The 26665-nt window shown below is 37.3% G+C and overlaps 1 protein-coding gene across 2 annotated transcripts in view; it reads right to left on the bottom strand.

Annotated features, from left to right (window-relative positions):
- RPTOR (regulatory associated protein of MTOR complex 1) overlaps positions 1 to 26665 on the bottom strand; it is a 395406-nt gene that overhangs the window by 338759 nt on the left and 29982 nt on the right. For both annotated transcript variants that reach the window (XM_015815086.1, XM_015815094.1), the window contains exons 2-3: positions 16067 to 16169; positions 1713 to 1795 (exon numbers count right to left, since the gene is read on the bottom strand). In XM_015815086.1, coding sequence (XP_015670572.1) covers positions 1713 to 1795; positions 16067 to 16169 — 186 coding nt within the window. The remainder of the gene's footprint in view (positions 1 to 1712; positions 1796 to 16066; positions 16170 to 26665) is intronic.

Here is a 26665-nt window from a genome sequence, read left to right as displayed (position 1 = left end):
ACCTGTGGGTCGGGACCCCATTTGGGGTCGATCGACCATTTCATGGGGGTCGCCAAGCAAGGCTGTCCGCCATTTTTTTTGTCCGCCATTTTTTTGTCCGCCATTTTTTCCCCCTTTTCCGGCGGGTGCCTTACCTCCCTTGGGCTGGGCCAGCTGGTGGTCGGCCTGCTCCGTCTCTGCCGCTTGCCAGCTACGCCTCAGCCGGCGCAGGGGGCAGAACCACGCATGCGCGGCGCTCCTGGGCAGGGAAAGTCCTCGACTTACGACCGGTTGGGTAGTCCTCGACTTATGACCGGTTTAGTCATCGACCTACGACCGGTTTAGTCCTCGACTTATGACCGGTTTAGTCCTCGACTTACGACCGGTTGGGGTCGCGGCATTAAAAAGGTTGAGAACCACTGTCTTAAATGCATTCATCTCCTTAGTTTCTTTTTCCAAACTGGCAGGGAGAAATAATAAATAAATTTATATCTCTTGCCACTGAAACACATCTTTGACTGGGAAGAGAACACTGCAAATTCTAAGAAAAATATTAAATTTACTACAAAATGAAGATTCTCATTCATCTATTCCAGAGTACTACTAAACTCTAATTGGTATCATCATTACAAAACAGATTTGGAATCCTACTGCTAAAACAATGTTTTAGATATATCAGGGAAAAGTTTACTATTGATTCTGGCAAATATTCTTCCCATCTTCCAAGGCCATCTCTTTCCAAATTATGTGGATTACAATTCCAATCATCCCTGTCCAGTCAGTAATCCAATCCATGTTGCAGCAAGTTGGGGAAGGTTGGACTACATCATCAGAAAACAACACTATTATCTGCAAACAGCCCATTCATTTTCTCCCCTGCTGTGCCATATTCATACCTGGATAATAGAACATATTCTACTCTTGACATAAGCTTATCTTCGCCCTTACTCTTGAAAATTTTGGTTACTGCTGTAAGGTAGCCAAGATATGTACCCAAATTCAGTTCCATCACAAGGGAAAATTAAAGTATATTGTCTGTGACATGCTAAACATCAAAGATGCTCATGTACTGCTGAAGTCCAGAGAAATTCTGGGAGAAGTCATTAATTTATCTTCAACTATTGTTATGACCTTCCTATGTACAAAAATTCAAATTAAAACATTCCTAAAAATAGTCCATCCTTGGCTAAAATACATCCAGAAAAGAGATTTGCTTCTACTACTGAACTGTTCAATACCACTCATGTGGACCCAAGCCAATGTGATCTCAATTTTTAGTGACTACTACCTCATAAATCTAAAATCCGACGCAGCAGTCCCAAGAAATAGTCATGAGCAGTATTATCTGACTATAAAACCTGTGCGAATACATCAAAAGCCAACGATACAGAGAAGAGTTCTATCTACTGGAATTAATTACTTTGCTAAACTACTTGGTAACAATAATACTGCATCATACAATTACCAATGTAAAAATTCTTGGCTGTAAAAATGACTCTTCTCTTTCTGGAGTATTAGTCTAATAGAAGCCTAATAGTTTTTGAGAACCTATAATATTCTATCCACATGAACACATAGAAAAGCTCCATATTTTGCCTAATATAGTACATAAAAGATCACATAGTATATATCTTATATTTCAAATGGAATATTTTCTAGTAACAGTACCAAAAGTAAACATAAAGTTTGAGGGAGAAAAGGCTTATCTTACAAGAAGGTGAAAAGTTACTTACCCTTGGTTGCCAATTTTCATACTGTTTTTGCAAATTTGCACCAATGGTTTCTAGAGCTTTCTGTGGACCCATTGACAGAGGATCTAAGAGACATAAAAGACCTATGAGATTTTGGACAACCACATAAAATATACTGAAATAGGTTCTACATGCAAACAAAATCCATGTAGCACAGGGGTCTCCGACCTATGGTCTGCGGCCCACTGCCGGGCCATGGCCTACTGGCCACCCCCACTCATGCTAGTGCCCGCAGACCCATTTGCACATGCGCACGGGGCTAACAGCGGCGGCCGCTAGTGCCTGCGTGCCTCTGCAAATGGGGCTGCTAGCGCTGTGTGTGTGCACAGCCCCATTCGCATGCAGCCCTGTTCACGCGGGAGCAAATTTCCCAGCTGCTCCCTTTCCCCCTGGGCAGCCAGCATGAAAAAGTTGGTGACCTCTGATGTAGCATATTCTTTCTCCTATTGTAGCAAAATGCAAAGGCAGAAAATGCATATTTCTTGGGAAAAAATATTGTTGCCAGGGATCCAAGCATTTTCCCACAGCAATCAAGTCAGTTACAGGGAAATAGCAGAATCTATGGTATGCTATGGCTCTATGGAAAGCTACAAAGAACCAACACTGGATGGAATCAACGGAGGAGCTGGTACCTGGATCTGACGAAAGTTGGGAAGTATGGAAATCACTGAATAAACTGTGCACGGGTACAGTAAGATCCAGAGACACTCTAAACAAATGGGGCTATCTGGATGCTTCTGCTCTTTGCAATTGTGGTGATATGTAGACAACAACACATATGTATGACTGCCTTTTGTGCCCCAATCAGTCTGCACTTGAGGACCTTGTGGCAGTGCAACAGAACAATTAATGTTGCTAGTTTCTGGGCAAGATCTGTTTAATTTGCATATATTTTAATCTTGTATTTTATATTTTAAATTTTATGTCATATAGTATGCCTTATTTTAATTGTAATGCTTCTGACATGAATAAACAAACAAACCAGAATCTAAAATCAGAACTGTAATTTGTTCCTCCTTATAGAGTGTAAGTAAAATGACATTGGCAGAAATATGCAAAAACAATTACCTAAGCAAAAGGGGATAAAACATTTTTTAAGTCTAGAGCAATGAGATAATATCTGGAAGCAACTCAGGCAAATGCCTTGCCAATTCACTGGCATATAAGAAGAGGGAGGAGGGATAGTTTAATCAGACTTGCACGATTCTGTTATTATAGCTATTCTCAATAAAAGTAGCTGGAGTTGGTTTCTTTACCTGGTCTACTTAGTAGGGCTGATATTTCTGGAAAAATGCAATAATCCCCAAACTGAGATTAGAAAGAAAGCCATTTCAGTTTTTTTTCTCTAAATTAATTTCACACAAGGGCAAAAAGTTAATTCTTTGTCTGTTAGTCCAAGTCAGTGCCCTGCATACTTTTATTTAATAAACAAATTCAAGCATGAAGGAGACAAAATAAATATTAAACACCATTTCAAATTTGGCTGTAGTTTGAGTTATAAATGAACAAAAACAGACATTTGAAATATCTTTCGACCAAAACAGTTGGTTCATTGGACCATTTATTTTTTTTGTAGAAACAACAAAAATTTAATTTCACATATTTAGTAATATAATTTTAGTAATATAATTTCAGAACATTGCAATTCTGACAGGCATAATATTAAGTTTTTTTTGTGTGAGGTCAATCTATTTCGTAAAAGAACAAAGAGTAGAAGGTAATATTTGTAAATATATAATACTTTTCTGGCCAAATCCAAATATGTCAAAAGATACACAACGCAAAGCAATCTCTTGTTCTACTCTTCTCATATTTCATTGAAACAGAGGACTCTGGAGAAGTCTATGGTCAGGTAGAATCAAGGCTGCTACTGCAGTACAATAATTGAATCTGGTATTGGGGTAAATTGTGTTGAAAACAATACAATTTTCAAGAAAAAAAAGCTTCTCATGAAAAATTATCCATGATTTATAGTTTCTGAGAAAATATTTTAAAACCATAGCAAATAAAACTATAGAATGGGGAAAAAAACTATGCATGGTCTTCCAATGATTGTCTTTCCCTAAATTAATGTCTACATTTCTTATTTCTACAAACCAGTCAAGTTTGACTACTTGGTCTCAAGAGCAGGCAGACAATGAAAACCCATTGGTGAATTCTCCATCTCCTGTACTGGAGAATTAAACATTGTAATTGTGAATGTATTTATTTCTAACAAAAGGCTTCCTCCAATTGAATAAATTGAATAAATAAATAAATAGGACTAGCATATTACCAGATTTTCAGGAAAAACAGAATTATATCACATGAATAAGTTACCATACAATTAGCATTACCTTGCACAGCACATAGTCCCAGGTTCAGCTAACATAATTTTTCAAAACTATACAATTTTCACCAGGAATGCAGTTGGCAAGAGAAGGGTTAATACTCCTTTTCTCTACGTTCTCCCTGTCACCAGATTTTGTTGATCCACAGGACATGATCCAATTCAGAGTACACAAAGCACCTCTCATGTGCCCCCACCCCTTGTGTTATCATAGAAGCAATGTCACATTTATTTCAATTTTCAAGGCAGGGAACGATTCCTCTCCATCCTCTTTCCAGTAAGCAATAGAGAAAGCTAATACAGGTTTGATTTACTGTATGTATACCTGGTCAAGTATTTAACAGTCCGTTTTCTTCTGGATATGTCAGCTACCATTTTGGCTCAAACAATAGATATACAGTACATTGCTGTCATTATATTCTATATTCATACTTCCTATTTGTGGGAGGTATGATTATGTGGCCAGCTCCTTGTCTCTCTCTGTCTTCTTAAGCTGGCTGAACATAATCCTTCCATTTGTTTTGCTTAGCTTTCCATGAAATTCATTTGAAGTGAGTGGAAAGATTGCATCTCTTTCTCCTTCAGTGTGTCTTCTCCAGAAACCTCACTGATCTCCACTTCATCTCTTCTGGTCTCTCTTCATCAACAATTCTTCGAAATGAAGGAAGGCGAATATACGTGTCCCAGGATAATGTTGCAGGATCCAATTTGGATCAGTCACCGGGACTAGAGGTTTTGTCTTCCGAGTTTTCGGAGCCCATCCTAAGGGAACCTCTCTCTACAAGAGTGTGTCCTGTTTTGTGTGGTATTTATAGTGCCTGTTGCATGTGACTTTTTAGATATTGATTGGGGTGTGTTGATGGCTGGCTTTTAAGTCATTAAGTCATTGCTTGTGCTGCCCAGCACTCACCTTCTAAGAACTTGATAGGCTGATGGTACATCATTATTGAACTTATATAACAGTAAAGAATCTTGAACATCAAAGAATCTTGTTTGTATTTCTGTAAATTAGGCAAGAGGTAGGTTTAGCTGATAACTCTTAACATTTCAGTTAGGTTTTTATTTCCACTTTCATGACTGCCGCTTTGCCTAAAGAGGCTTAATCCACCCAAAAGATTTTTGCCTGTTGATCATAGCAATGTATTAACTTCAATGCTATGATCTTTATAACCTTTTTCTTTGAGGAAGAAGAAATAGGGTCTTGGTTCGTGACTATCAAGGCTGCTTGATAGGAGAATGTTAATATATGCCAATATGATTTGGCAGCCAGTCATTTTAGGTGATGCTGCATGGCGCCTTGAATAATAAAAAAAAAATCCCTCCTAACCTTTGTTACTGCAAATCATAGGAAAATCTGCTGCTTCACTTATGCCTTTAAACCTAACAGTAAGTATACAAGAAAAACAGTTTTAATGGAGTTAAGGATCCTGTAAAAGAAGGGGAAATCTGTGTGCTTCATTGATTATTTTGACTGTATCAACTACATCAAGCTGTGAATAGTGCTGAGAAAAATGGGAATCCCAGAATATCTCATTGTCCTCATGACAATATACATGTCAGGAGAGCCACAATACAAACAGATCATGGTGAAATAGATTTGTTCTATGTTGGCAAAGGAGTGACTAAAGGTTATATACTCTTCCATTATTTACTCAATCTATATGTTGAATATATTATTAAGTGAAGCTGGATTCAAAGAAGATGAGGATAGTTTTAAAAATGGAGGAAGAAATATCAATAACCTGCACTATGCTGATGACACTACTTTGATAGCTGAAAATGCAAAGGATCTACAAGAGCTAGTAATGGAATTAAAACAGAATAAAAAAAAATTGACTAAATGTAAATATAATTAGCTAGCGCTTGGTACAGCAGCCATGAAGGCCTTAGAAAAGGTATTCAAATACCATGATGTGTTTATACCTACAAAGATCAGAATTGTGCAAGCCATGGTATTCCCTGTGACACTCCAGAGAATTAAAAACTGGACTTTGAAGAAGTAGGATCAGAAGAGTATTGATGCTTTTGAACTTTGGTATTGGAGAAGACTCATGAGAATACAAAGAGAGATGATACCACCTCTCTCCTGCTTACAACACAATCCATTCAGCAGTTCCAAGAAGTTTCCACACCCATTTCTGCTATTAGATGACCCACCTCCAAGTGGCCTCCACAACTCTCAGAAAGAGTGCTAATGACCAGATGACTGCAAAGAATACAAATCCTTCCATCCTCCACCATTCAGTCACAACTGAAGAAGCTTCTTGGATGAAAAGCAAAAGTCTTCAAGGAAAAACAAAGCCCAGTTGCCTTTTGAAAAAGCACCCTTGCAACAACCATGACCTAGAAGATGACTAAGAATCTCCATAGATATGGATTGACTCAATTACAGAGACAATGAATACAATGAGTACACCATTGGAAGATCTGAAAGACTAGGTTACGGACACATCGTCATGGGGGAAAAAATCTATCTATCTGGTCACTAAGAATCAATAATGATTTGATGGCACATAATCAAACAATCCAATAATCAAAAATAGAAAAGAGGGTTGACCTCAGCACTCAAAGTCAACATGAACACACTTAACATAAATAGAAAGGTAAGAAAGCTAACATGTATTTACATATTCAAAACAGTATGCTAAGTCATGAAGAAGGAGCTCCCATATTTGTCCCTACTGTCCTCAGCATGCTTTTATTTTCTTTGAGAATAGAACTCAAGACATTTCTCTAATACAGTACTGTACTTCTGGCAAAGTAAAGGTTTAAAAACTGGACCCTTCCCAAATTATCCCCTGAAGCACCATGAGAAGTTTGTAAAAATGCATGCAAAGAGAGATTAATGAGATATAGTGCAAGTTCAGCCAAAAAATAATAATCATGTTCTTGTGTATTCTGAAATGTCAAGGGAAAATGTGTGTTTTTAATGGAACCTATCTAACACCATGGACAAAAAAAGAATATATTTAGTATTGATTGGAGAAGCTATAGTAGTACAGTAGCTCTAGGTAAAAGGAACAAAGAAAATGGAGCAGACATCTTTCCCTATTCACAGTGTTAAAATACTATTAACAATTTTCAACATCACAAATATCTGCTATTAGCCTAGTGCTTCCTCTTCCTATTCAGTTCATGCAAATAAGACTACCAAAGAAATTCTATTCAGTTCTAACCAACAGAGATAGTCAAAAGAAATCACAGAAGCAGCAATCCATCATAAGGCCATGGAAAGTCACACAGTCTGAAAATGGCTTAAACAACAGCTCTATATAACAGAGCTGGATTACTTTGAATCTTCCCTTTTCTGTTCTCTTCAGGTTATTATTAAAAATTGAGATCAAGGTGATTGTCCTACAGGCAGAGAACACAAAAGAATGGAAGTCGAATGATAAAAAAGTGATTTCCTTTGTACTTCCAGCTATTAAATCTTTGCATTTTTTAAGAGTTTCCTGTAGTATAGTTCAAAGGCACCCAATTTTTTGGGCACCAGGGACTGATTCTGTGGAGAAAGTTTTTTTTGTGGACCAGAAGAGGCATGGTTTCGTGTTCTGCTTGCATCCAGCGGATGGGGCTTTGCTTGTTTATGCGGACCGGTTGCTGGCATGCTGCGGCCCGGTGCCAATCCACGGACCGGGGGTTGGGGACCCCTGGTATAGTTGACATCAGGTCAAACTGTTAACAGTTTTGGGTATGTGAGGTTTATGTCTTATCTTATCTTATCTTATCTTATCTTATCTTATCTTATCTTATCTTATCTTATCTTATCTTACAATACAATACATTACAATACATTACATCCATTAATTTTCTTTTTGTTTTCACATTCTGTAACACTATATACGCTACTGTTTGTTAATTGATTAATCTGACAATGGAAGCCAAATATTTGGTATAAGTAAATTAGACAGACAGATTGTCTCACACACAAACCTTAATAGACACAAAATTGTTGTTAAACAACAATGCTGTGAGAGCTTCAGATTCAAAAGGCAATACAATTCTGAGAAAAGAATGTGTCTGATATAAGGAGTTGGTAATAGGTATTATAAGCACCCATATGCATTCCACAGCGTATTTTCTCCTTTAATCTAAAGTACTGCACAGATCTAACAGATAAAGATACATATGCATATAGAGAGAGGAAATGTTAGTTAGAATAATTTACTGATGTTTAGAGGGAGAATGCAGTTTCTATTTATAGGAAATTGGCAGTTCACATATACATAGAATACTCTTTTAAAATACATTGCATGGACTGATCACTAGTAAATACACAGCATAACTGAATCTATTACTATATTTAAATTAAAATAAATTGGCATGGAAACATCAGAAAAAGTGGTATGTTAATAAATATGCATTTTCTGACTAATTGCTTTATTTCTGCTAGCCTAAACATAGCAATATATTCTGTTAAGAGTTCAAAAGTTGCAAATACAATAATATATATATTTGGAGAGATGTGACTCTTCCCACAATGATATAATTTTAAAACAGTGGATATAAATATACTTTAACATGTACAATAATCATGCAATTGTTCTTTTTAAAAAGGTTGTGATTGTGATGGACCTTTTTATTGACAATGGAAACCTAATTAAAATATCCTCCAAAGTATAGTAAAATGGCTAATTGTGAATAGATGCTTATCACTAATACGTTTCCATAGTTTACTGTAAAGTTCAGTATTTATTTTACTGTAGTAAAGGAAAAATGCACTACATTTATTCTAGTTCTCCTTGCATAAAAAAGAAAGATTTTTTTTTTACCCGTGACTATTATATACCTGACAGATAGGGTTCCTAGGCAGGATGGAGATTTGCTGTCACTTCTGTGTCTATGATTATATGTCTGAATGACTTTTGACGCACTGTGGAATTATAATTCCATTTAAAGGAAAAGAGCCAAGTCTACCATTGCTTTACAGTTAGCCCATCTCCAAAAACTCCAGAAAATGTTTCTGCATTGCTTGCTTTAAGTCTGATACACAGCTTCCATTATATGCTGTATAAAAAGAAAGATTTCTATTGAATGACATTGGTTTTATTCAGTATTCAACACATTTCTAGTAACATTAAACAACTTTTTTCCTCAGGGTGCTGGAGGGCATACATCCTCTTAATGACATTTTGTACCCTATTATTGTGACATTTAACTTGTGGTCATAAAGCAACCCAAAATAAAAGATGGGGTGTTTTTTTTTTCTAAAAAAAGTAAAGGAAATATTATAGTTAACACCGGCTATTGCCTGGAGGGGAAATCAGGACACATACTACTGCTCTGCAGCCTGTGCTGAGGAACAGAACTGTATATTGCATCTACTCCTTAGGACATAACTATATATTTTAATCTTAATTCCAGAAAGCACAGATTTAAGGAAAAGCCAGTCAAACAGAGAGCAAGAACACAGTGCAGGAATCCACTGGCAGGGAGTAGATACTGCAAAGAGAAGCCACTACTTCTCTACGTCCTATCAAGCCGGGACATTCAAAATGGCAGTCAAAAAGTGACTTTTTTATCTTTTTTGCTGAGAATTTATATTTTATTTATTTCACATGGCTTTAATGGGAGAAAAAAAATAATTCTGCCAGCTCTAATCCATGCCTGCCTTGTTTCTGCACATACAACACATGCAAGCACGTGTACATATAGTACCTGCAAAAAAGGGGGGGCTCCAACACCCATATACCTTTGTTGCAAAAATCCCCTGCCTTTCTTTCTCTTTTTATTTTACATGATGAAAATCCTGGAGCATGGAATAAAGTAACATCATACCTTACTGCTTGCTCCTCCTGCCACTGGTTTTGGACTGCAGGTGTGATGGACACTCAAACTATTGTCTCTTCCAGTTTTCACAGCAAAATGACTACAGAAGGAATCTTGACATTTTTCTAGCATTCTTTTATTTGGCTAGCAAACAGTAGCCAGCTGTTGCAAAACATGTTCGAATCCTCTTGGACAATGAAAAATTGTGCAGAGCAACTTTATTGAGCTGGTTATCTGCTACCTACATGGCACACTGAGCAAACAAGTACAGATTGAGAAATATTGTAATACAAAACTTTAGGAAGAGGGGATCAGCATGCTAAGTCAACAGAAAAGTCCAGAGTCATTGCAACTTCATCTTAGAGCACTGATTTCCACAAACTTAAAATGAAGGTTATTAAAATACTCCAACCACAGGAGTTACTCCATTGTTAATTTTAAATGTGTTTGTGGCATTTAGAGTGAGCTCTTAAAAGCAAGGAGAAATGTATAGTTACTGCCACAAAGCTGAACAAACATGCATAAAATTATAAGCCATTGTTAGCATCTCTGCAGTAAATCCAAATTTACTTTTTAAATCCTTTAAATCAGACATGTCAAACTTGCGACGTCATGTGACGTCGCACAACGTATCAGAGCTTTTTCACCGTTGCCGGCAATGAGGTGGGCGCGGCTCCGGTATGATGAAACCGGCCCGTGGGCCGGCAGTTTGACACCCCTACTTTAAATCCAAAGTCCACTTAGCAACTGCATTAAACTTGATATTGCAGTAACTTTATGAACACACACACATATATCTAATTATATTAAAAATACGAATCCATATGAATATATAATCCAGACAATGCCAACAGGAAAGCCTCTGTACTGCTGTATTTTTTTAAATAAGTAACTTGTATTTATTAAAATACTGCATTGCCTTGATGTAGCATTTTGTTCATACTATTAAAATACTTTATCTTATTAAAGCCAATGAAGCACAAAACAATTCTCTAAGCAATGTTAGTCATACTGAAAAATGCAACGGAATAAATAAACTTTAATTGATATAATAGCATTTAAATACCAGACACTAGAAAGAACTAGAACGAACTAAAGATTACAATTAAAGGAGAAGAACGCTAAGACTTAGCTTACAAATACAACATGAAACAAAATATTTTTACATTGAACATATTGAAGGATATTTTTGAACAAAGGACCCGGAAGCTAAAGAGTGTTTGCCTGTGTTTAAAAGATGTTATGGAAGAGGAACAAATTTTACCTGGCAAGACTGAGTTTGATTTGAAAGTAGTTTTTACAAAGACAGTCTACAAGAATGACATGGAAACAGATGTTCCACTGGACATACAAAAGAAACTAGCTGATATGTTAATACTTAAAAGAAATATACAAATAATAAACCAAGAGACTGATCTGAATAATTTTGTTATATTGGATTTGCAGAAAAGGCTTGTTAAAGCTTTGAAGATTTTTGTAAGAAAGGACAAAGAAAATAATGAAAAAAATTCAAGTTCCAAATTCTATATTATTTAAAGGGACTAAAAATCAAGATGGTTAGAAGTAAAAGGAAAGAATATAAAGCTGGTTTCTTTGATCAAGGTTAACATAAATATGTTATCTCGGATAACACTCAATGAACTTTGGCTGATCTCAGGATTGAAATAAAGAGACTTGAATAATTTCTTTATAGATAGGAGCTTCCTTTGCCCATCTTTTAATGTCATAATATTGTACTTCCATTGTTTATTTTTATTGTTTTATTCCTTTGTTATTGTTATGTTTGTATTTTTTGTCTTTTTTTTTCAATTTTATTGCTGTAAATTTTATTGCCCAGACAAACAAATAAATAAATATGAGGAAAAGAAATTATTACATTTTAAGAGTAGGTGATAAGTTACTAAAATTGTTTATACTTGTTCTGATGAAGGGGGAAGTTATTTCGCTCCAGATATTTCTTTTCTTTACTATATTCTTTTTCCCCCCTGTTTCTTTCTTTTTTAATTTTTTTCTGCACCTTTTTTCCTTTATTTTTTTTAGTTTGTATTAGCTTTTACTGTTGTTATTGTAATAATATTAATAAAAAACGTATCTGCCAGTGTAATCTTAGTTGTTTACAGCAATAAAAGACAATTAAAACATTAACCCTGAAATCAAGTCCATGATTCTATAATACAAAAACATAGCGCCCATTCATGATCCCCCAAATGCTCTCCAAAATAGCTCAGTTCTTCCTAATTTCTGGAGGACCATTAGGTTATGTGCTCACTTGATCTCAAGACGGCAACACAGGGACTGCCTCAAAGAAATTGTCTGCAAGAGTCTGCCCTCTTGACCTTTTAGTAATAGGTGATTATAAATAGGGTTTTGGGGCAGGGGACACACACCAGAGAGGTCAATTCTGTATAGAGAAGTTTGCCTCAGAAAGATAATAAAGAAAATTCCTTCGTCCAATGCTTATTGGGATCTATTTCATAGTTAATAAGAACAAAAATCCTTGGCTTTAATTAAAATGACAAATTTTAAACAAAAATAAAACAAAGATTTTGGTTAAAATATTTGAATAGACCTTCCAGTTTGGAAATGTTACTCAATGAGTCTAGGATTGTGTTCAAATCCCTACACTTGTGTATAAAAAATAACCTATTCACTGGCTCTACCAAACACCACTTTGTGTTGTTAGCAAATAACGGTCAATGATTTATGTTGTTATTTCCTAACTGGTGTGGTTAATTTAATTTTTTTTATTAATTTTTATTTTATTATTAAATTTATATGCTGCCCATCTCGAGTGACTCTGGGTGGCTTACAATAATATAAAGACATAGATATAAAAAGAATAAAAGCATCAAAATTAAAATTAGCAACAATTAAATAAAAGGTTGAAACCAAGAGCACGGATGGTATGGGGGTGGTATTTTGTCTCTCATTCAATCAACCCCCAACAGAATAGCGCACCCCCATCAGGGCCCCCCAAAACAACCAGCAGAGCCAGGTTTTAAGCCAGAAGGGTGGAAGTGGATCTCACCTCAGGAGACAAGATATTCCAGAGGGCAGGGGCATTGCTCTTAGTATGTTATTTCAACTTACCAGAGAAAGAGATTTGGTTTTCACTAGGGTTGTTTGAGGCTATTTTTCTAAGGCAAAATGCAGCATGCTTTCTAACTTTCAACTCACATGCTAAATTCTACACTAATCAGCAATGAGTGTTCCTACCAGATATGAAATGGCGACACATAAACCAAGATGAGGGTGTTTAAATCAGCCCTTTTTACAGTAATTAAAAATCTTGAAGGAAAATTATAAATTTGTTTTATTACATGATATAAAACCCAAATCATAAGATACAAACTCACGCTGTTTGACTTAAAATAGCATAATCGGGAAAGGAAGTTTTGTGTAGTAATTAAGGAGACTGAATTCTGTTCCCACCAGAGGCACAGAACCAGCTAGGTGACCTTGGGCCAGTCACTCTCTCTCAGCTCTAGGAAGAAGGCAATGGCAAACCACTTCCAAAAATGCACTGCAGTCCAGGTAGTCAGACAGACCCAAAGGCACGTAAAAACCATTAGGGAAAAATAAAACATTTCTGTGTATTTTATATGATTATATTCTGGATAATGCACAATAAAACGAATGTTGAATAAATATTCAATAAATATTGAATATTAAATAAAGACAGAATAAGGACTTTCAAAACAGGCAGAAAAATTTATTGGTATCTAGTTTACATTTCTAATGAGTCTATGCAAAATTTTCAGAGTTTACTTCACAATAGAAGGAAGCTATGGTGTATCCCTTCCTCAGGAGACATTATACCAGAGACCCCCAACATTTTGGGCATCAGGGACTAGTTCCATGGAGAGAGGTTTTTCCATGGACCAAAGGGTGTGTGGTTTCATGTGCTGCCTTCTTCTTCTTCTTCTTCTTGTGCCATATCGTTATTGGACGTTGGCGATCATGTTGGTGATCCTGTTTTTATCAGCAGCCGCACAAAAAAGTGCTGCTGAGTTTTGTCCAAACCAATCCCTTAGATTTTGAAGCCATGATGTTCTTCTTCTGCCTGGACCTCGTTTGCCTTCAATCTTTCCCTGGAGGATTAAATGGAGTATGCCGTATTTTTCTGGGTGTTGCATCACATGTCTGAAATATTCTAACTTTCATTTTTTAATTGTTTTGATGATTTCCCTTGGCTTTCCCAGGCAGCTTATCACCTCCTCATTTCTGATCTTGTCAACCCAGCTTATATGTAACAGCTGCCTATAAATCCACATTTCAAATGCTTCTAGTCTCTTCAGGTGGCCTTTTGTCAGAGACCAACTCTCTACTCCATAGAGCAGGATAGAAAAAATATAGCATCTGACAAGCCTGATTTTCAGTCTTAGGCTTACTGTATGTCGTGACTGCAGAAGACCTTTTTCATTTTGAAGAATGCTCTTCGAGCTTTCTCTATCCTTGTCTTTATTTCAGTGGTCATGTCCCAGCTTTCATGTAAATTAGAATGTGCTGCCTGCATCTAGGAAATGGGGCTTTGCTTGTTTGCGCGGACCAGTTTCTGGCATGCTGTGGACCAGTGCCGATCCACAGACCAGGCATTATATGACCAAAAGGTCCCAGATGATTATCATCCAATTCCCAACCATCACTTGGTGAAGAGGGTGGTTGGCCTTCACTTCCAGAAGAAGCAGATTATTTAGTTTGTAGCAAAGCCCAGATGGAACTGGTACACCCACCTCTCTTTTGCTTCTTGATTTCTTAGCAGCTTTCAATGCTGTCTACCACAATATCCTTTTGGACCAGCTTCAGGTTTGAGTGGAATGCATTGTTTTATGTTTTCTCTTCTTTTCTCTTTGGCCAATTTAAAGTTGATGTTGACAGGTGGGAAGAGATCACACCCATTGCCTCTCACTTGTGGGTTACTGTAGAATTCAATACTTTCTCCCCTTTTGTTTAACATGTACATGAAACTGCTCGATGAAATCATCAAACAGTGTGGTGTATTGATGTTACCCAATTATACGTTGCAAGCCCAAGTTGAACAAGTGACACTGTTGAAGTCTTGACCCAGTGCCTGGAGGCAATACAGACCTGGATGGGAGAAATAGACTCAGACTCAATCTTGAGAAGAGTCAGGGATTTAGTTTGTTTCACCAGCATGGTTCCAAAACTTTCCAATTTGGACATTCACCTTCTGCTTGTAAAGCAAGTGGTAGCTGTCTTTTCACAGGTACATGTAATGCTCCAGCTATGCTCTTTCCTGAACTGGGAACCACCTCAAATGATCACACCTACCTGGTCACCTCATGATTGGATTATTGCAATATACGCTACATGGGACTGCCCTTGAAGATTAACTGGAAACTACAGCGGATTGAGAATGCAGTAGCATGGACAGTGACAGGGCACCATGTTATGTGAGCATGATTATGCTGATTGCCAGATGATTTCTAGGTGCAATTCAAGGTGCTTGTTATCACTTTTAAAGCCCTTCATGGCATGGGCCCTGACTGTCAGGGGCACCACTTATCTCCTGGTGCCTCTACTAGTCCAGCATAGTAGTTGCACTCCAGGTTCTGTCAATTAAAGAATGTCATCTTATGGAATCCAGATGCCTACTCTACTATAATTCCTGCTCTCTGCAATGATTCCCCCTCACCACCATCAAAGATCTGTGTCATTCTTATGTTGTTCAGGAAATTATTGAAGGTTGTTTTCCCAGGCCTTGGAGACAAGATGACTATGGATCCCATACATCTTTGTTTTATTTTGTTATGGTCTGCTTTATTTCTTTTTGTATTTTCCTTTTCTGGTCTGTTGTATTTTTATGTTTTGGGAGGAGTTAACTGTAAGCAGTCCAGAGTTGTTTAGGAATTGGGCAATATTTTGTGTGTGTGTGTGTGTGTGTGTGAGAGAGAGAGAGAGAGAGAGAGAGAGAGAGAGAGAGAGAGAGAGAGAGAGAGAGAGAGAGAGAGATGTAATGTTATTCTTGGGGATATTCACCTAGTCCTGAGGACAAATCTCTTTAAGAAGAAGAATAAACTATTTTTATGAGATTTGCATTTCAGCAAGTTAAAAATAAGCCAATTAACAAATCGAGGCCAACATGCATTTTTGTACTATTTATTCCTATGTTTATTTAGTACAGATTTCCACTGAATATATTGTCACCTTTACCTGGCATCGCAAGCCAAAGTAATTCAAATGTTTAAATGGATAAATAATGTTCAAAGGGACTTACCTATCCAGCATTCAAGACGAGCACATGGAGTCGTCTTTACTACATCAGGAGGATCCACACCAACATTCAGGCACAGTACTAAGGCAACACTAACAGTCTTCATCTAGAAAATTAAATAATACATTTTGGTAAGTAATATGTATTAAGATTGATTCTATACCACAGCTGTTTATATTTATAAACACTAACAAGAAATAAAGGAACTTTTGTTTGAATCTGAAAAATTCAATTGAACTACAATATTAGCAAATTCTGTTATTTATTTAGGAGATTAATATGGCCTCTTAATTCATTCATGGTGACTCCAGGCAGCTGGCAAAGTTAAGACCCCAAATACAAAAGCCAATACACTCCCACCACCCTACAACAACATTCAGAAAACACTTGATGAGCTTGTAATCAGCCTGTGATCCCAAAGCATGCTGACAAAACCATGTCCTCAGGGCCTTTCAAAAGAGTATAAAGGGGGGGGGGTTATCTGACTTGCGACTCCAGCAAAACCCCTAAATTATGCACTAGGGCAGTGTAGCCCCATCCAGGACCAAAGGTGGCAATTCTCCATGAACCAAAGAATGCTAAACCCATGTTAAGCCCATTGCTCCCCATCCATCCTTTAGCAACCTCCAGGCATTGCAAGGAGGAGGCCACAGTATTATTGAACTCACCTATGGGCTGCAATATAGAGCTGTGTATCATCAGCATACTGATATCTCATCCCATGATAATGGATGATCTCACCAGGGGCTTCATGTAGACGTTGAACAGAAGCAAATAAAGTACTGAACCCCATGGAAGCCCAGACAGCAGGGGTGAAAGGCCAGACCTCTTGCTCCATATCATTGCCAGCTGGGAGCTCCTAAATGATGTCCTTTTTGTCCTTAGTTTCCTTCCTCCCCAAGAGAACAAATTATATTATTTCTACCATCTACTATTTTTGAATTAAAATACATCTCCATGATCGTCTACACTTAAATATGAAATACAATGAAAGACATGAGTAACCACAGTAATAGTCTAGAAACTGAAGATCATGAATGAAGTGGTCTAACAAGGACCGCCAGTTTTAAAGGACCTTTTTAATGAGTTTTATTGGCCTATCCTTGGCCTTTACCTGCAATTGCATGTAAGATTTTAGTTCTGTCTGAATTGTATATTATTACTGCAGATATTTACTTAATTCATTCATTTGTGCTGTTCAGGATTTTATAATGTAAACAGCCCCCTGAAAGCGTTAACCATTAAAGGTAGCTGAATCCTAATTTTAAATAAATAAATGAATTATATAAATTAGCTGCAAGTAGAAAAAACTTTATTCATCCAACCTATTCAATATATACTCATAGTGCCTGTATTTTTACCTGAATAAAATATAGAAACAGGGATTGTGATAGCAAGAAAGAATAATTTCCTGTGTCCATAGGGAAAGGCTTATGTAATGTGAAGTTGATTTGTTCTTTTAGGGCATTGAAACACTGTTCCATATTCATTAATAATTTAGCAGGTGAGTGCGCTACTAAAAATATTATCACCATTAGTGAATTTGTTGGCAAGGTTGATTTGAATCTTCTGAAACTTCAAATGTAGCATCAGATTTTCTTAAATAAATAACATTTTCTCCAAATACATTTCTATATATGAAGATGAAGCCAAGTTGACTTTTTTCAATGCTTCGGAATAAAATACAGTCAGGTCGATTTCTACTTATATGACAAAACAAATACAAAAAAGAAGCCGGCACTTGAATTTGCTGATTTCCAATTGCCTTTCATTTTCAAAGATTTGGTTCATTCTTTTTTCTCAAAATATTACACAGCTTGTATGTAATTTTCCTAAACTCTTTCTTCTATAGCCCTTTGTGCAACTCCACAGAAGATTCTGCCAAGCCTCATGGATTAGGCAAGTCCCACTGAAATGCTTTATTAAAAAATAATGATAACATATTATACAAGATTTCCATATCAATAATGCAACATAGCAAACCTTGCTTAAGTGGCTGCCCAGGAAGCAAGCAAAACAAAAAGAGCCTTAATTTCTTTTTATACTAACCCTTAACAGTAATCTCTTAAAATAAACAGCATCTACTTCATGTAGATTTTGAACTAGAGGTCTGTCTCAGGCATAAGGAAGGAGTCTTATTCCAGCTCATTATGTATTTTCAGGAATAAATTCAGGGCTGACAGAGAAATCAGAGTGCATTGCTTTGTCCACATCTCCAGACAAACAAACCTAACATCCTCTAAAGCAGTGGTTCTCAACCTTTTTAATGCCGCAACCCCAACCGGTCGTAAGTCGAGGACTAAACCGGTCGTAAGTCGAGGACTTTCCCTGCCCGGGAGCGCCGCGCATGCGTGGTTCCGCCCCCTGCTCTGGCCGAGGCGTAGCTGGCAAGCGGCAGAGATGGAGCAGGCCGACCACCAGCTGGCCCAGCCCAAGGGAGGTAAGGCACCCGCTGGAAAAGGGGGAAAAAATGGCGGACAGCCTTGCTTGGTGACCCCCATGAAATGGTCAATCGACCCCAAATGGGGTCCCGACCCACAGGTTGAGAACCACTGCTCTAAAGATTATTATTGTAAACCAAGCAGAATAACAGTGTAGTTTTTTTTATTGATTCTCAGTACAGTTCTTGCCTCAATAATTCTATACATGAATGTGCTCATAAAGGAGAATGGTATATAGAAATTTGTCTATTAGGAAAAATGTATACAAAAATGGATGTCCCCTGACAAAAGCCCTTTATTCCTTTTCCTGTCCATTCACCAAATATTTTGGTGTCAAAGGGGCATGCTATGCTTTTTCTTTAAAATGAACTGGGTCTCCTGAATGATAAGCAGTCTGCATTGCCCAATGATTTTTGGCATAATTTACGAATGAAAAAACTAAAGAAAATGTTCATTAAATATACCAACACAAACACATATGTACTGAAAGCAAAATGACATATGATGATAGGCAATCTTGCAGTTCCATCACATGGAGACACCTTTTATTGTGGAACATTCTAAAACTATTCTGTCCTTGCATGTAGATGTTACTCATTTAACGACTACAGATTATCAATCTATAAAGATCCTACTTAACTAAACTTTCCAGGTGGTAGAGTATTCACACATGGTAGAGCAACACTTAAGTTCTAGACCTCTCACGCTGGATATATCAAACACCTTAAGTAAGACTGAAGATGCAAGTGAAGGGATAGGCTCATGACATTTTTTTCCCCTTTATCAGGATAAAACAAATTGGATTATTGTTAAATGAATTTCAACAATTTCTTTAAAAGTACAGAACTTAAAGTAAAAAATAATTTTAAAATGTTCATAATTTTAACTAGTTCAAAGATATAATTATGGATAATGGTGCTTTTTAATAATCTTATAGACTGTTAATGATAATATAGAGAAATACCGTGGTACCACAGTATTCTACTGTTCCAAACCTCATCGAATTTGGAACTCAACACATTTTAATATGAAAATGTTGTCCCGGTACTTGTCATTTGTTTGGTACTCAAAGCGCAGCAACAGGAAGAGGGGGACACACACGAAGTCGGCCATGCCAGGAAGGTCACTGCAAAAGGACATAGGGAATGACCACAGAGGGCAGGCAGGAAATCGGCCATGCTGGGAACGTTACTGACATAGGAAAAAGGACAGATGGGAAGTCCTTCTCAGCTGAAACAAAGAGTCATATGATAAGTCACACTGTTTGTATTTATTTTTAGAACTTGTGCCTCCCAGAATCAATTAACGACGAGTACTGATGTACCACTGTAACAGATTACCAACCATATATTCTTACTTTTCATTCTAAAATATTATGACAACAAAGATCAATGAACAGAGGAAGGGGAGTGAGTGGAACAGACAGAATCCTCACACAAATACTTACCATTCTACCATAGTGGTGTATCAAGGGGAAGGATACCTTGTTTTCTTTGCATACAGTGCATACAGTGCCTAATAATAGTCTATCTCAAGGATTACATGGAAGCTACTTAAAACCAACATGATCTTGCCTACCTATCTTCCGATACAGACTCATCCTGGTTTGATTAAAACATTCTTGGAAACATCATCAACAATAAATGGCATTGTATAAGTATGAAATGTAATCTACTACCAAGACAAATTTTAGTCAGGTTTGCATGGTACACAGGGAAGATTCCACTGTTTCCCACAGAAAATTGTTCTAGTCAAGCTCAGCACTGTAGCTGGTGATATTAACACTTTTTTTATTAAAGCTATTAAACAAAATTGTTTATTTCCTAGAATTACAGTTATTAGCAAAGATTGGTATAATTCAGTGAAACAGTCAGGTATTCTAGCAACTTAAGGGCTGGATTACCTAAACGGAAAGCAAATTATTTTATAGAAATCCCTATCTCCATAGTCAGAGACATGGCTCCTCATTATTTTCCATAATGATCTATAAGAAACAAATTTGGTTGATACCAGCATATATCAAACGCCGTGCCCTCCATATGATCTTATTATGCAGAGCATGGGGAAAACGGTATTGCAAGAGCCTAAAAGAAATTACCATGGAGAGTCAGTCATACTGTATGATATCAGCTTGCTCTGGAGCCTCCCTACAGGCAAAACATGGAAATACATGAAAACAATTCCTTATATGCTGGAGAGGACCTGCAGTTATGTGTTCTATTTGATAGACTGTATTAAAGCTGGAGGAAATTCTCTAACAGGGTAATACTGTGCATTTTCCATATTGGTCACCAAGTACAGTATACTGTATTTTGTTTTATTACGCTTCACTTTATTTAGCTTTGCAGATACTGCATTTTTTACAAGGTCCTGCACCAGCAAAAAGATTACATCTGACTTAAATCTCAGATAATGATTAACATTTCTTTAGCAATATAGTAATTTTTAATTAAAGTATGCACATTGGTTTTGTTTAAATATACAGCTATTGCACAATTAATGAACTGTAGTCTAGTGTGAACATAATGTTTATATGCACAGGGAAGCACAAAAAAATGTGTGATTTATTTTATTGCAATATTTGATTTATTGAGATGATCTAGAATTAAACCCCCTATATCTTTGAGATATGCCTGTAGATATCTTAACTAAACCTATAAATATACTCCATAGCCAAAAAAGTGAAGAAGACTAGCTGTCATCTGTGAAGCTAATAGTATTCAGATATATGTGAAAATTCAGTAATTGTCAAGAAGAGAAAGATTAATAGTTAGTCAAAGAATATTTAAAAAAAATACAATATCAAACAAACAAAAAATTTAAGCCTAATAGTACTAATGTATCATCATTAGCATTAGTAAGCAGAACTAGACATTTCTTGTACAAGTACATAAATGGCTTGTAGTTCAATATTGCTGATCATCAGTTACTTTTTACTCCCTCATTCGAAGGTAAGCATGCAAAGAGAACCTTTTTAATCCATTCATTTATGTACCTATATTCAAATGAAGCTCCATCATATACATAAAGACGTACAATGGGCTATGTACTTGCTAGAATAATTCCGGTCATTTATAAAAAGATAAAATAATTTTTATTGTACTAAAGATATAAATATATAGAGAACTTTCAGAGAATATTTTCTTTTTATTTGGGTTTTGCACATTTGTATTATCAGTATTAAATTATAAAGATGAAAAGCCAACTGGGTTTGTACCCCTAGCTTGTCCAGGGCTTCTAATTCAATGTTAATAATGACAACAAAATCTGGTCAAACATATGACATATCAATTGTAGGGAAAGGAAACTCAAGACCTAAATATCAGCAAGTCTGTCAAGTGATCAAAAAAGTGATATTTTTTTAAAAAAATGAACCATTCCATGAGCATTAATTACATAATTCTTCTCTGCAAAATTCTATAAGGGAGGGGAGAATCCTTCTCCGACAAATATTTTTGTAAACAGAATTCACCAATCCCACACCTATAAAATAGAAAGCCACCTGTATCTCTGTATCCCTTGGGTATTCATTAAGATGCACAACATCAGAACAAGGGGAAAAAACTTGAAAGCAAAGCCGGAGCTCCAGAAATGTATAATTTATAAAGTATAAAGTAAGTGAAAAACTAGAACACACTGAAAAGATATTGTTTTGAATGCCTGGAAAGACTGAATGGAGAGAATCCCTAGTGCTTTCAGAGTAAAAATGTTACGGTCTTTACCATCTCCTTCAGCTTCTAACCATTATCTTTCTATCAAATGCAAACTGATATATCCCAAAATGAATGAACGAATTCATTAATTAATTTATTGGTGCCCATCCTATCTCAGGGTAACTCTGGGCAGCTTACAATCATAAAATATAAAAACTGTATAAGCTAAAAGACATAAATAAATTAATACAAAAAGCCAAATTGCAGCCCAATTAAAGATGGGGAAGGCAGGAGCAGGATGCAGGGGGAGATTGTCAGTCAAAATGCATACAGTGAAACTTCCTCAATCCTGAATTTTTGATAACAAGATATTAAACGATGTTTTCTAGGATAGAGAAAGAGATCAGAGCAGGTTCAATACTCAGATTCTTACTATTTCACAAAAATTCCTATCGAGCTGAAAAGACCTCAGGGAAAGCGGGAAACTGTTTCAGAGATATTCCAGTTTTTCAGCATTTAAAATACAAGTACCGTATTTATTGGCGTATAACACGCACTTTTCCCCCCTGAAAATAGGGGGCAAATGATGTGTGCGTGTTATACGCCGATATAAGCGCTCCGCCGCCCGGCCCCACCTTTAAGTTTTTTTCCTGAAATTTCCCTCTTAAAATGAAGGTGCGTGTTATACGCCTGTGCGTGTTATACGCCGATAAATACGGTAAAACTTAGTCAAAATCTTCCTTCCTTCCTTCCTTCCTTCCTTCCTTCCTTCCTTCCTTCCTTCCTTCCTTCATGTGCCACTTATCTTGTCTAGTGATGACCATGTACTGAAGTCTGGCCAATGGGAGTACACATATAATCCTGGATATAACAACCAGACCAATTCCAATACCATTATATTACTTTTTCCTTTAACTAGTTTCATCTTTGAATTTCTTGAATGTTGAATGTCAGGAAGCTAGTTCATACCATTGTAAAAATGGGGAAGCAGATACTATAGCCAGATTTATTTATTTTTTTAGTGCAATTTGATGTGTTTGACAATTTTGCCAAAAGGGAAGAAGATTCTTCTAAGTACACTTCAAAGGATTATCTTCCTCTTTAGATAGATGAGTACCACTTTGGTGGGCAGCTTAATGGGGACATGAAAGGAGTCCCCAGTTGGGTGTCCTCCAGTCAACAGTGATGTCACCTGCTAATTCTTTCAACCTGGAAGCACTTCAGTGCTCCCAACAAGACTATAGTACTAAACAACTGAGCCTGTTCCCTAAAAACACAAAGGAATCTCTTTTTTGCGCATCCTTCACAGTCTCAAGCAGGATTAATGAGAATAAAGAAATCCTTTGACTCCAAAAACGAAATGCATTTTGTTGAGAGTCTGCTGTCAATTCAATAACCTTTGCTCCTGCAAATCTCTGGCCCAATTATAGTTTGATAGTTTGCTTTTCTTGGAGTTTAGATTAAATTTTATCAGTTTGGTGCCTTATTATATATTGCTTTGAATCTGATGATAACTGCCTTGAACCTTCCATTTAAGAATGAAAATGTAGAACTGAAAGAAAAGCAATCTACGAACCATAATGGAGAAGGCAGGTGCCTATTTGAGCTAGCATTCTATTTCAACCATGGCCAGTCAGATGTCTCTGGGAAGCCCACAAAGAAGACAGAAGTATCAGTGTGTCTTCTGTTTTCCTGCAGCTGCTATTGAGAGAATTATGGCCCCTGACATACGTAACGATTACAGTTAGTAACCACTGGTATTTTATCCTCCATGATTTTACCCAAACTCTTTTTATAGCAATTGCATAGCATAAAAAATGGGTGTGATATTTCAAGCACTCATGGTGAGGAAGTATCTCTCTGAGTTTTCTCTAGTATCGTACACTCCATTTTCTGAATTTTCTTCACATTTCTATTAATGTGCACATTAATGTAAAATTATATATCAAGAGACTTTTGAATTGCATGCATATTTATAACCATCTACCCAAAGCAACATAAGTAATCATCATTAAAATATTGTTATTCTATTTTAGCTCGGGAAATGGCTAAATATGAAATAATTGTAATGAATGTATAACTGTAAAAGCAACTGTGACTTGGGATATCCAAGTTCAGATTCACCCTCACTAAGTGATTTTGAACTGGTCACAGCCCAACCCACAAAGTTTTGTTGTGAGGATAAAATAAAACAAAACAATTATTTAAGGCACTTAGAGCTCCTGGGAAAAAATGGCTGAATATTCTAGTATTGCATGGTTTTATTTATTTCAACAAATATATTTCTATCCTGCCACAATCAAAAAGACATGTGGCAGCTTACAGAGAGTATAAACCTAGCAAATAAATAACCGAAAAAATGCATACAAAGGACTATTTTTCCAATATTTGATTCATTCAACTGATCTAAAAATATCCATTTTCTGTACATTTGATCAAATGAAGAATTCAGGGATAATTTGCATTTCTTAAGCTCATAAAACAAAATAGCTCTGCCAAAGAAATATATTTCCCAACACAGCAAATATGGAAACAAAAAAAGAGAGCATTTGTTGATCAGTATAACTACTAATATACAAATACTAAGGACTAGGAACAAAATTCAAACTATTGTATCAAGATGTTTTATAACATGCTCATGTTACTTCTACTATTAAACACAAATCTGAGTTCATAAAATAAAGCAGGATATAAATTTAGCAAATAAGGAAAAAAGATTAGCAATCCAAACCACTGTTAATGTCAATCCATAGATGAACTTTATAGTTTATCATTTAACTAGCAATTTCCTCTAGGAAAGAATATTGCCAGATTTAGAATTCAAGATACAATAAAAGAGTGAGGAACTCCAAATATCATAATCAACTATTCATTCTAATATTTGTCCACTGGAATCCGTCTTCAGTTTCTACTAACCAATTTGAAGCTTCAGAAGCCAGTGAGAATGATGCTTTTGAGAATTCTCAAATGATACAAAAATGCCAGGATTTGCACAAGAATCTCTAATCATAAGTGCCTGCTTTTCTGACCAAATGTTATTACCAATTTTTAAGTAAGCGCAAAGAGCCTGGAGCACATAAAGACTTTAAAATCTAGGTGAAGTCTAAGAATAGACGGAAAGAAAAGGTGGAAATGCAGAGACATTAAAAGATCTTGCAGCATCAGGGGTATACATAAGGGACGGGGCGTTGTCTTACCTGAATGCCTTTTCTCAGCACGGAGATGGAGAATCCACCAATGGGTTTGCTCCGTCTTCCTGCTCTTGAGACCAAGTCAGCCAAACTTGCCACGCCCCTGCTGAGCTAGGAGACACCCAGTCTTGACGAGGGCGAAAGCAGCTGACGACAGTCCGATGTATTGGTTCTCAGACCCCTAACCCTGGCGTTATGGACCCTAAGGAGTGGGAGTGGATTCTCCATCTCCGTGCTGAGAAAAGGCATTCAGGTAAGACAACGCCCTTTCTCCAGCACAGGAGATGGAGAATCCACCAATGGGACATACCAAAACCTCACTGTCCCAATGGGAGGGAAACAGACAAGGCCGGATCCATATCCCCAGACACCACCTGCTGAAGGACTCTCTGACCAAAGGAGGCGTCCGCGGAAGCAAAGCAGTCAATTTTGTAATGACGAACAAATGGGGAGGGCGAAGACCATGTCGCAGCTCTGCAAATCTCCTCGATGGACACGTGAGTGGCCCATGCTGCAGAGGTCGCAGCACTGCGAGTGGAATGAGCCGTGATACGACTTGGAGCTGGCAGGGGAAACGACTGGTACACCTCTGCAATGCAAGCCCTGATCCACCTGCCTATACTGGAGGCAGACACCTTCTGTCCCAGAGAGGCAGGGTGAAAGGAAACGAAGAGGGCCTCGAACTTGCGAAAGGATGCCGTTCGGCGTAGTGCCCTACGGACGTCCAGTGTGTGCCACTGCCGCTCCAAGTCATGGGAAAGATTAGGACAAAAATCCGGCAAAACAATCTCCTGGGCCCTATGAAAAAGGGAGTTGGCCTTGGGCACAAATGTGGGGTCCAATCGAAGGACCACCCAGTCCCGGTGGAAGATACAGAGGTCATCCCTGACTGACAGTGCCGCAAGCTCAGAAATGCACCTGGCTGACACGATAGCGATCAGGAAGGCGACCTTATGGGACAAGGACCTTAGAACAAAAGTTGTGAGAGGCTCAAATGGCGGTCTGGCGAGCGCCCGTAGGACCCGAGGTAATTCCCAAGAGGGGTACCTATGTACCACGGGTGGTTTTGTGTTGGTGGCGCCCTTGAGAAAGGCGCGTATCCTGGGATGCTGGGTCAAAGGGACTGAATTGGCACAGGTAAGTAAGGCTGATAGTGCCGCAACCTGCCTACGGATGGTATTAGGCACTAAGCCCCTATCAAGACCCTCGAGCAAATAGTCTAAAATCTGTGGAATTGTCAAGTCCGAGCTATCCAGTTGCCGCCTTCTGCACCAATAGCAAAAATTCCTCCATGTGGAGTCATAGATGCGATTGGTC

Source organism: Protobothrops mucrosquamatus, unplaced genomic scaffold, assembly GCF_001527695.2.
Source record: "Protobothrops mucrosquamatus isolate PMUCROS unplaced genomic scaffold, P.Mucros_1.0 scaffold_99, whole genome shotgun sequence".
NCBI classification, from domain to species: Eukaryota; Metazoa; Chordata; class Lepidosauria; order Squamata; family Viperidae; genus Protobothrops; species Protobothrops mucrosquamatus.
Note: the sequence above shows the minus strand (reverse complement) of the source record. Positions and strands in the feature narration are given on the sequence as shown.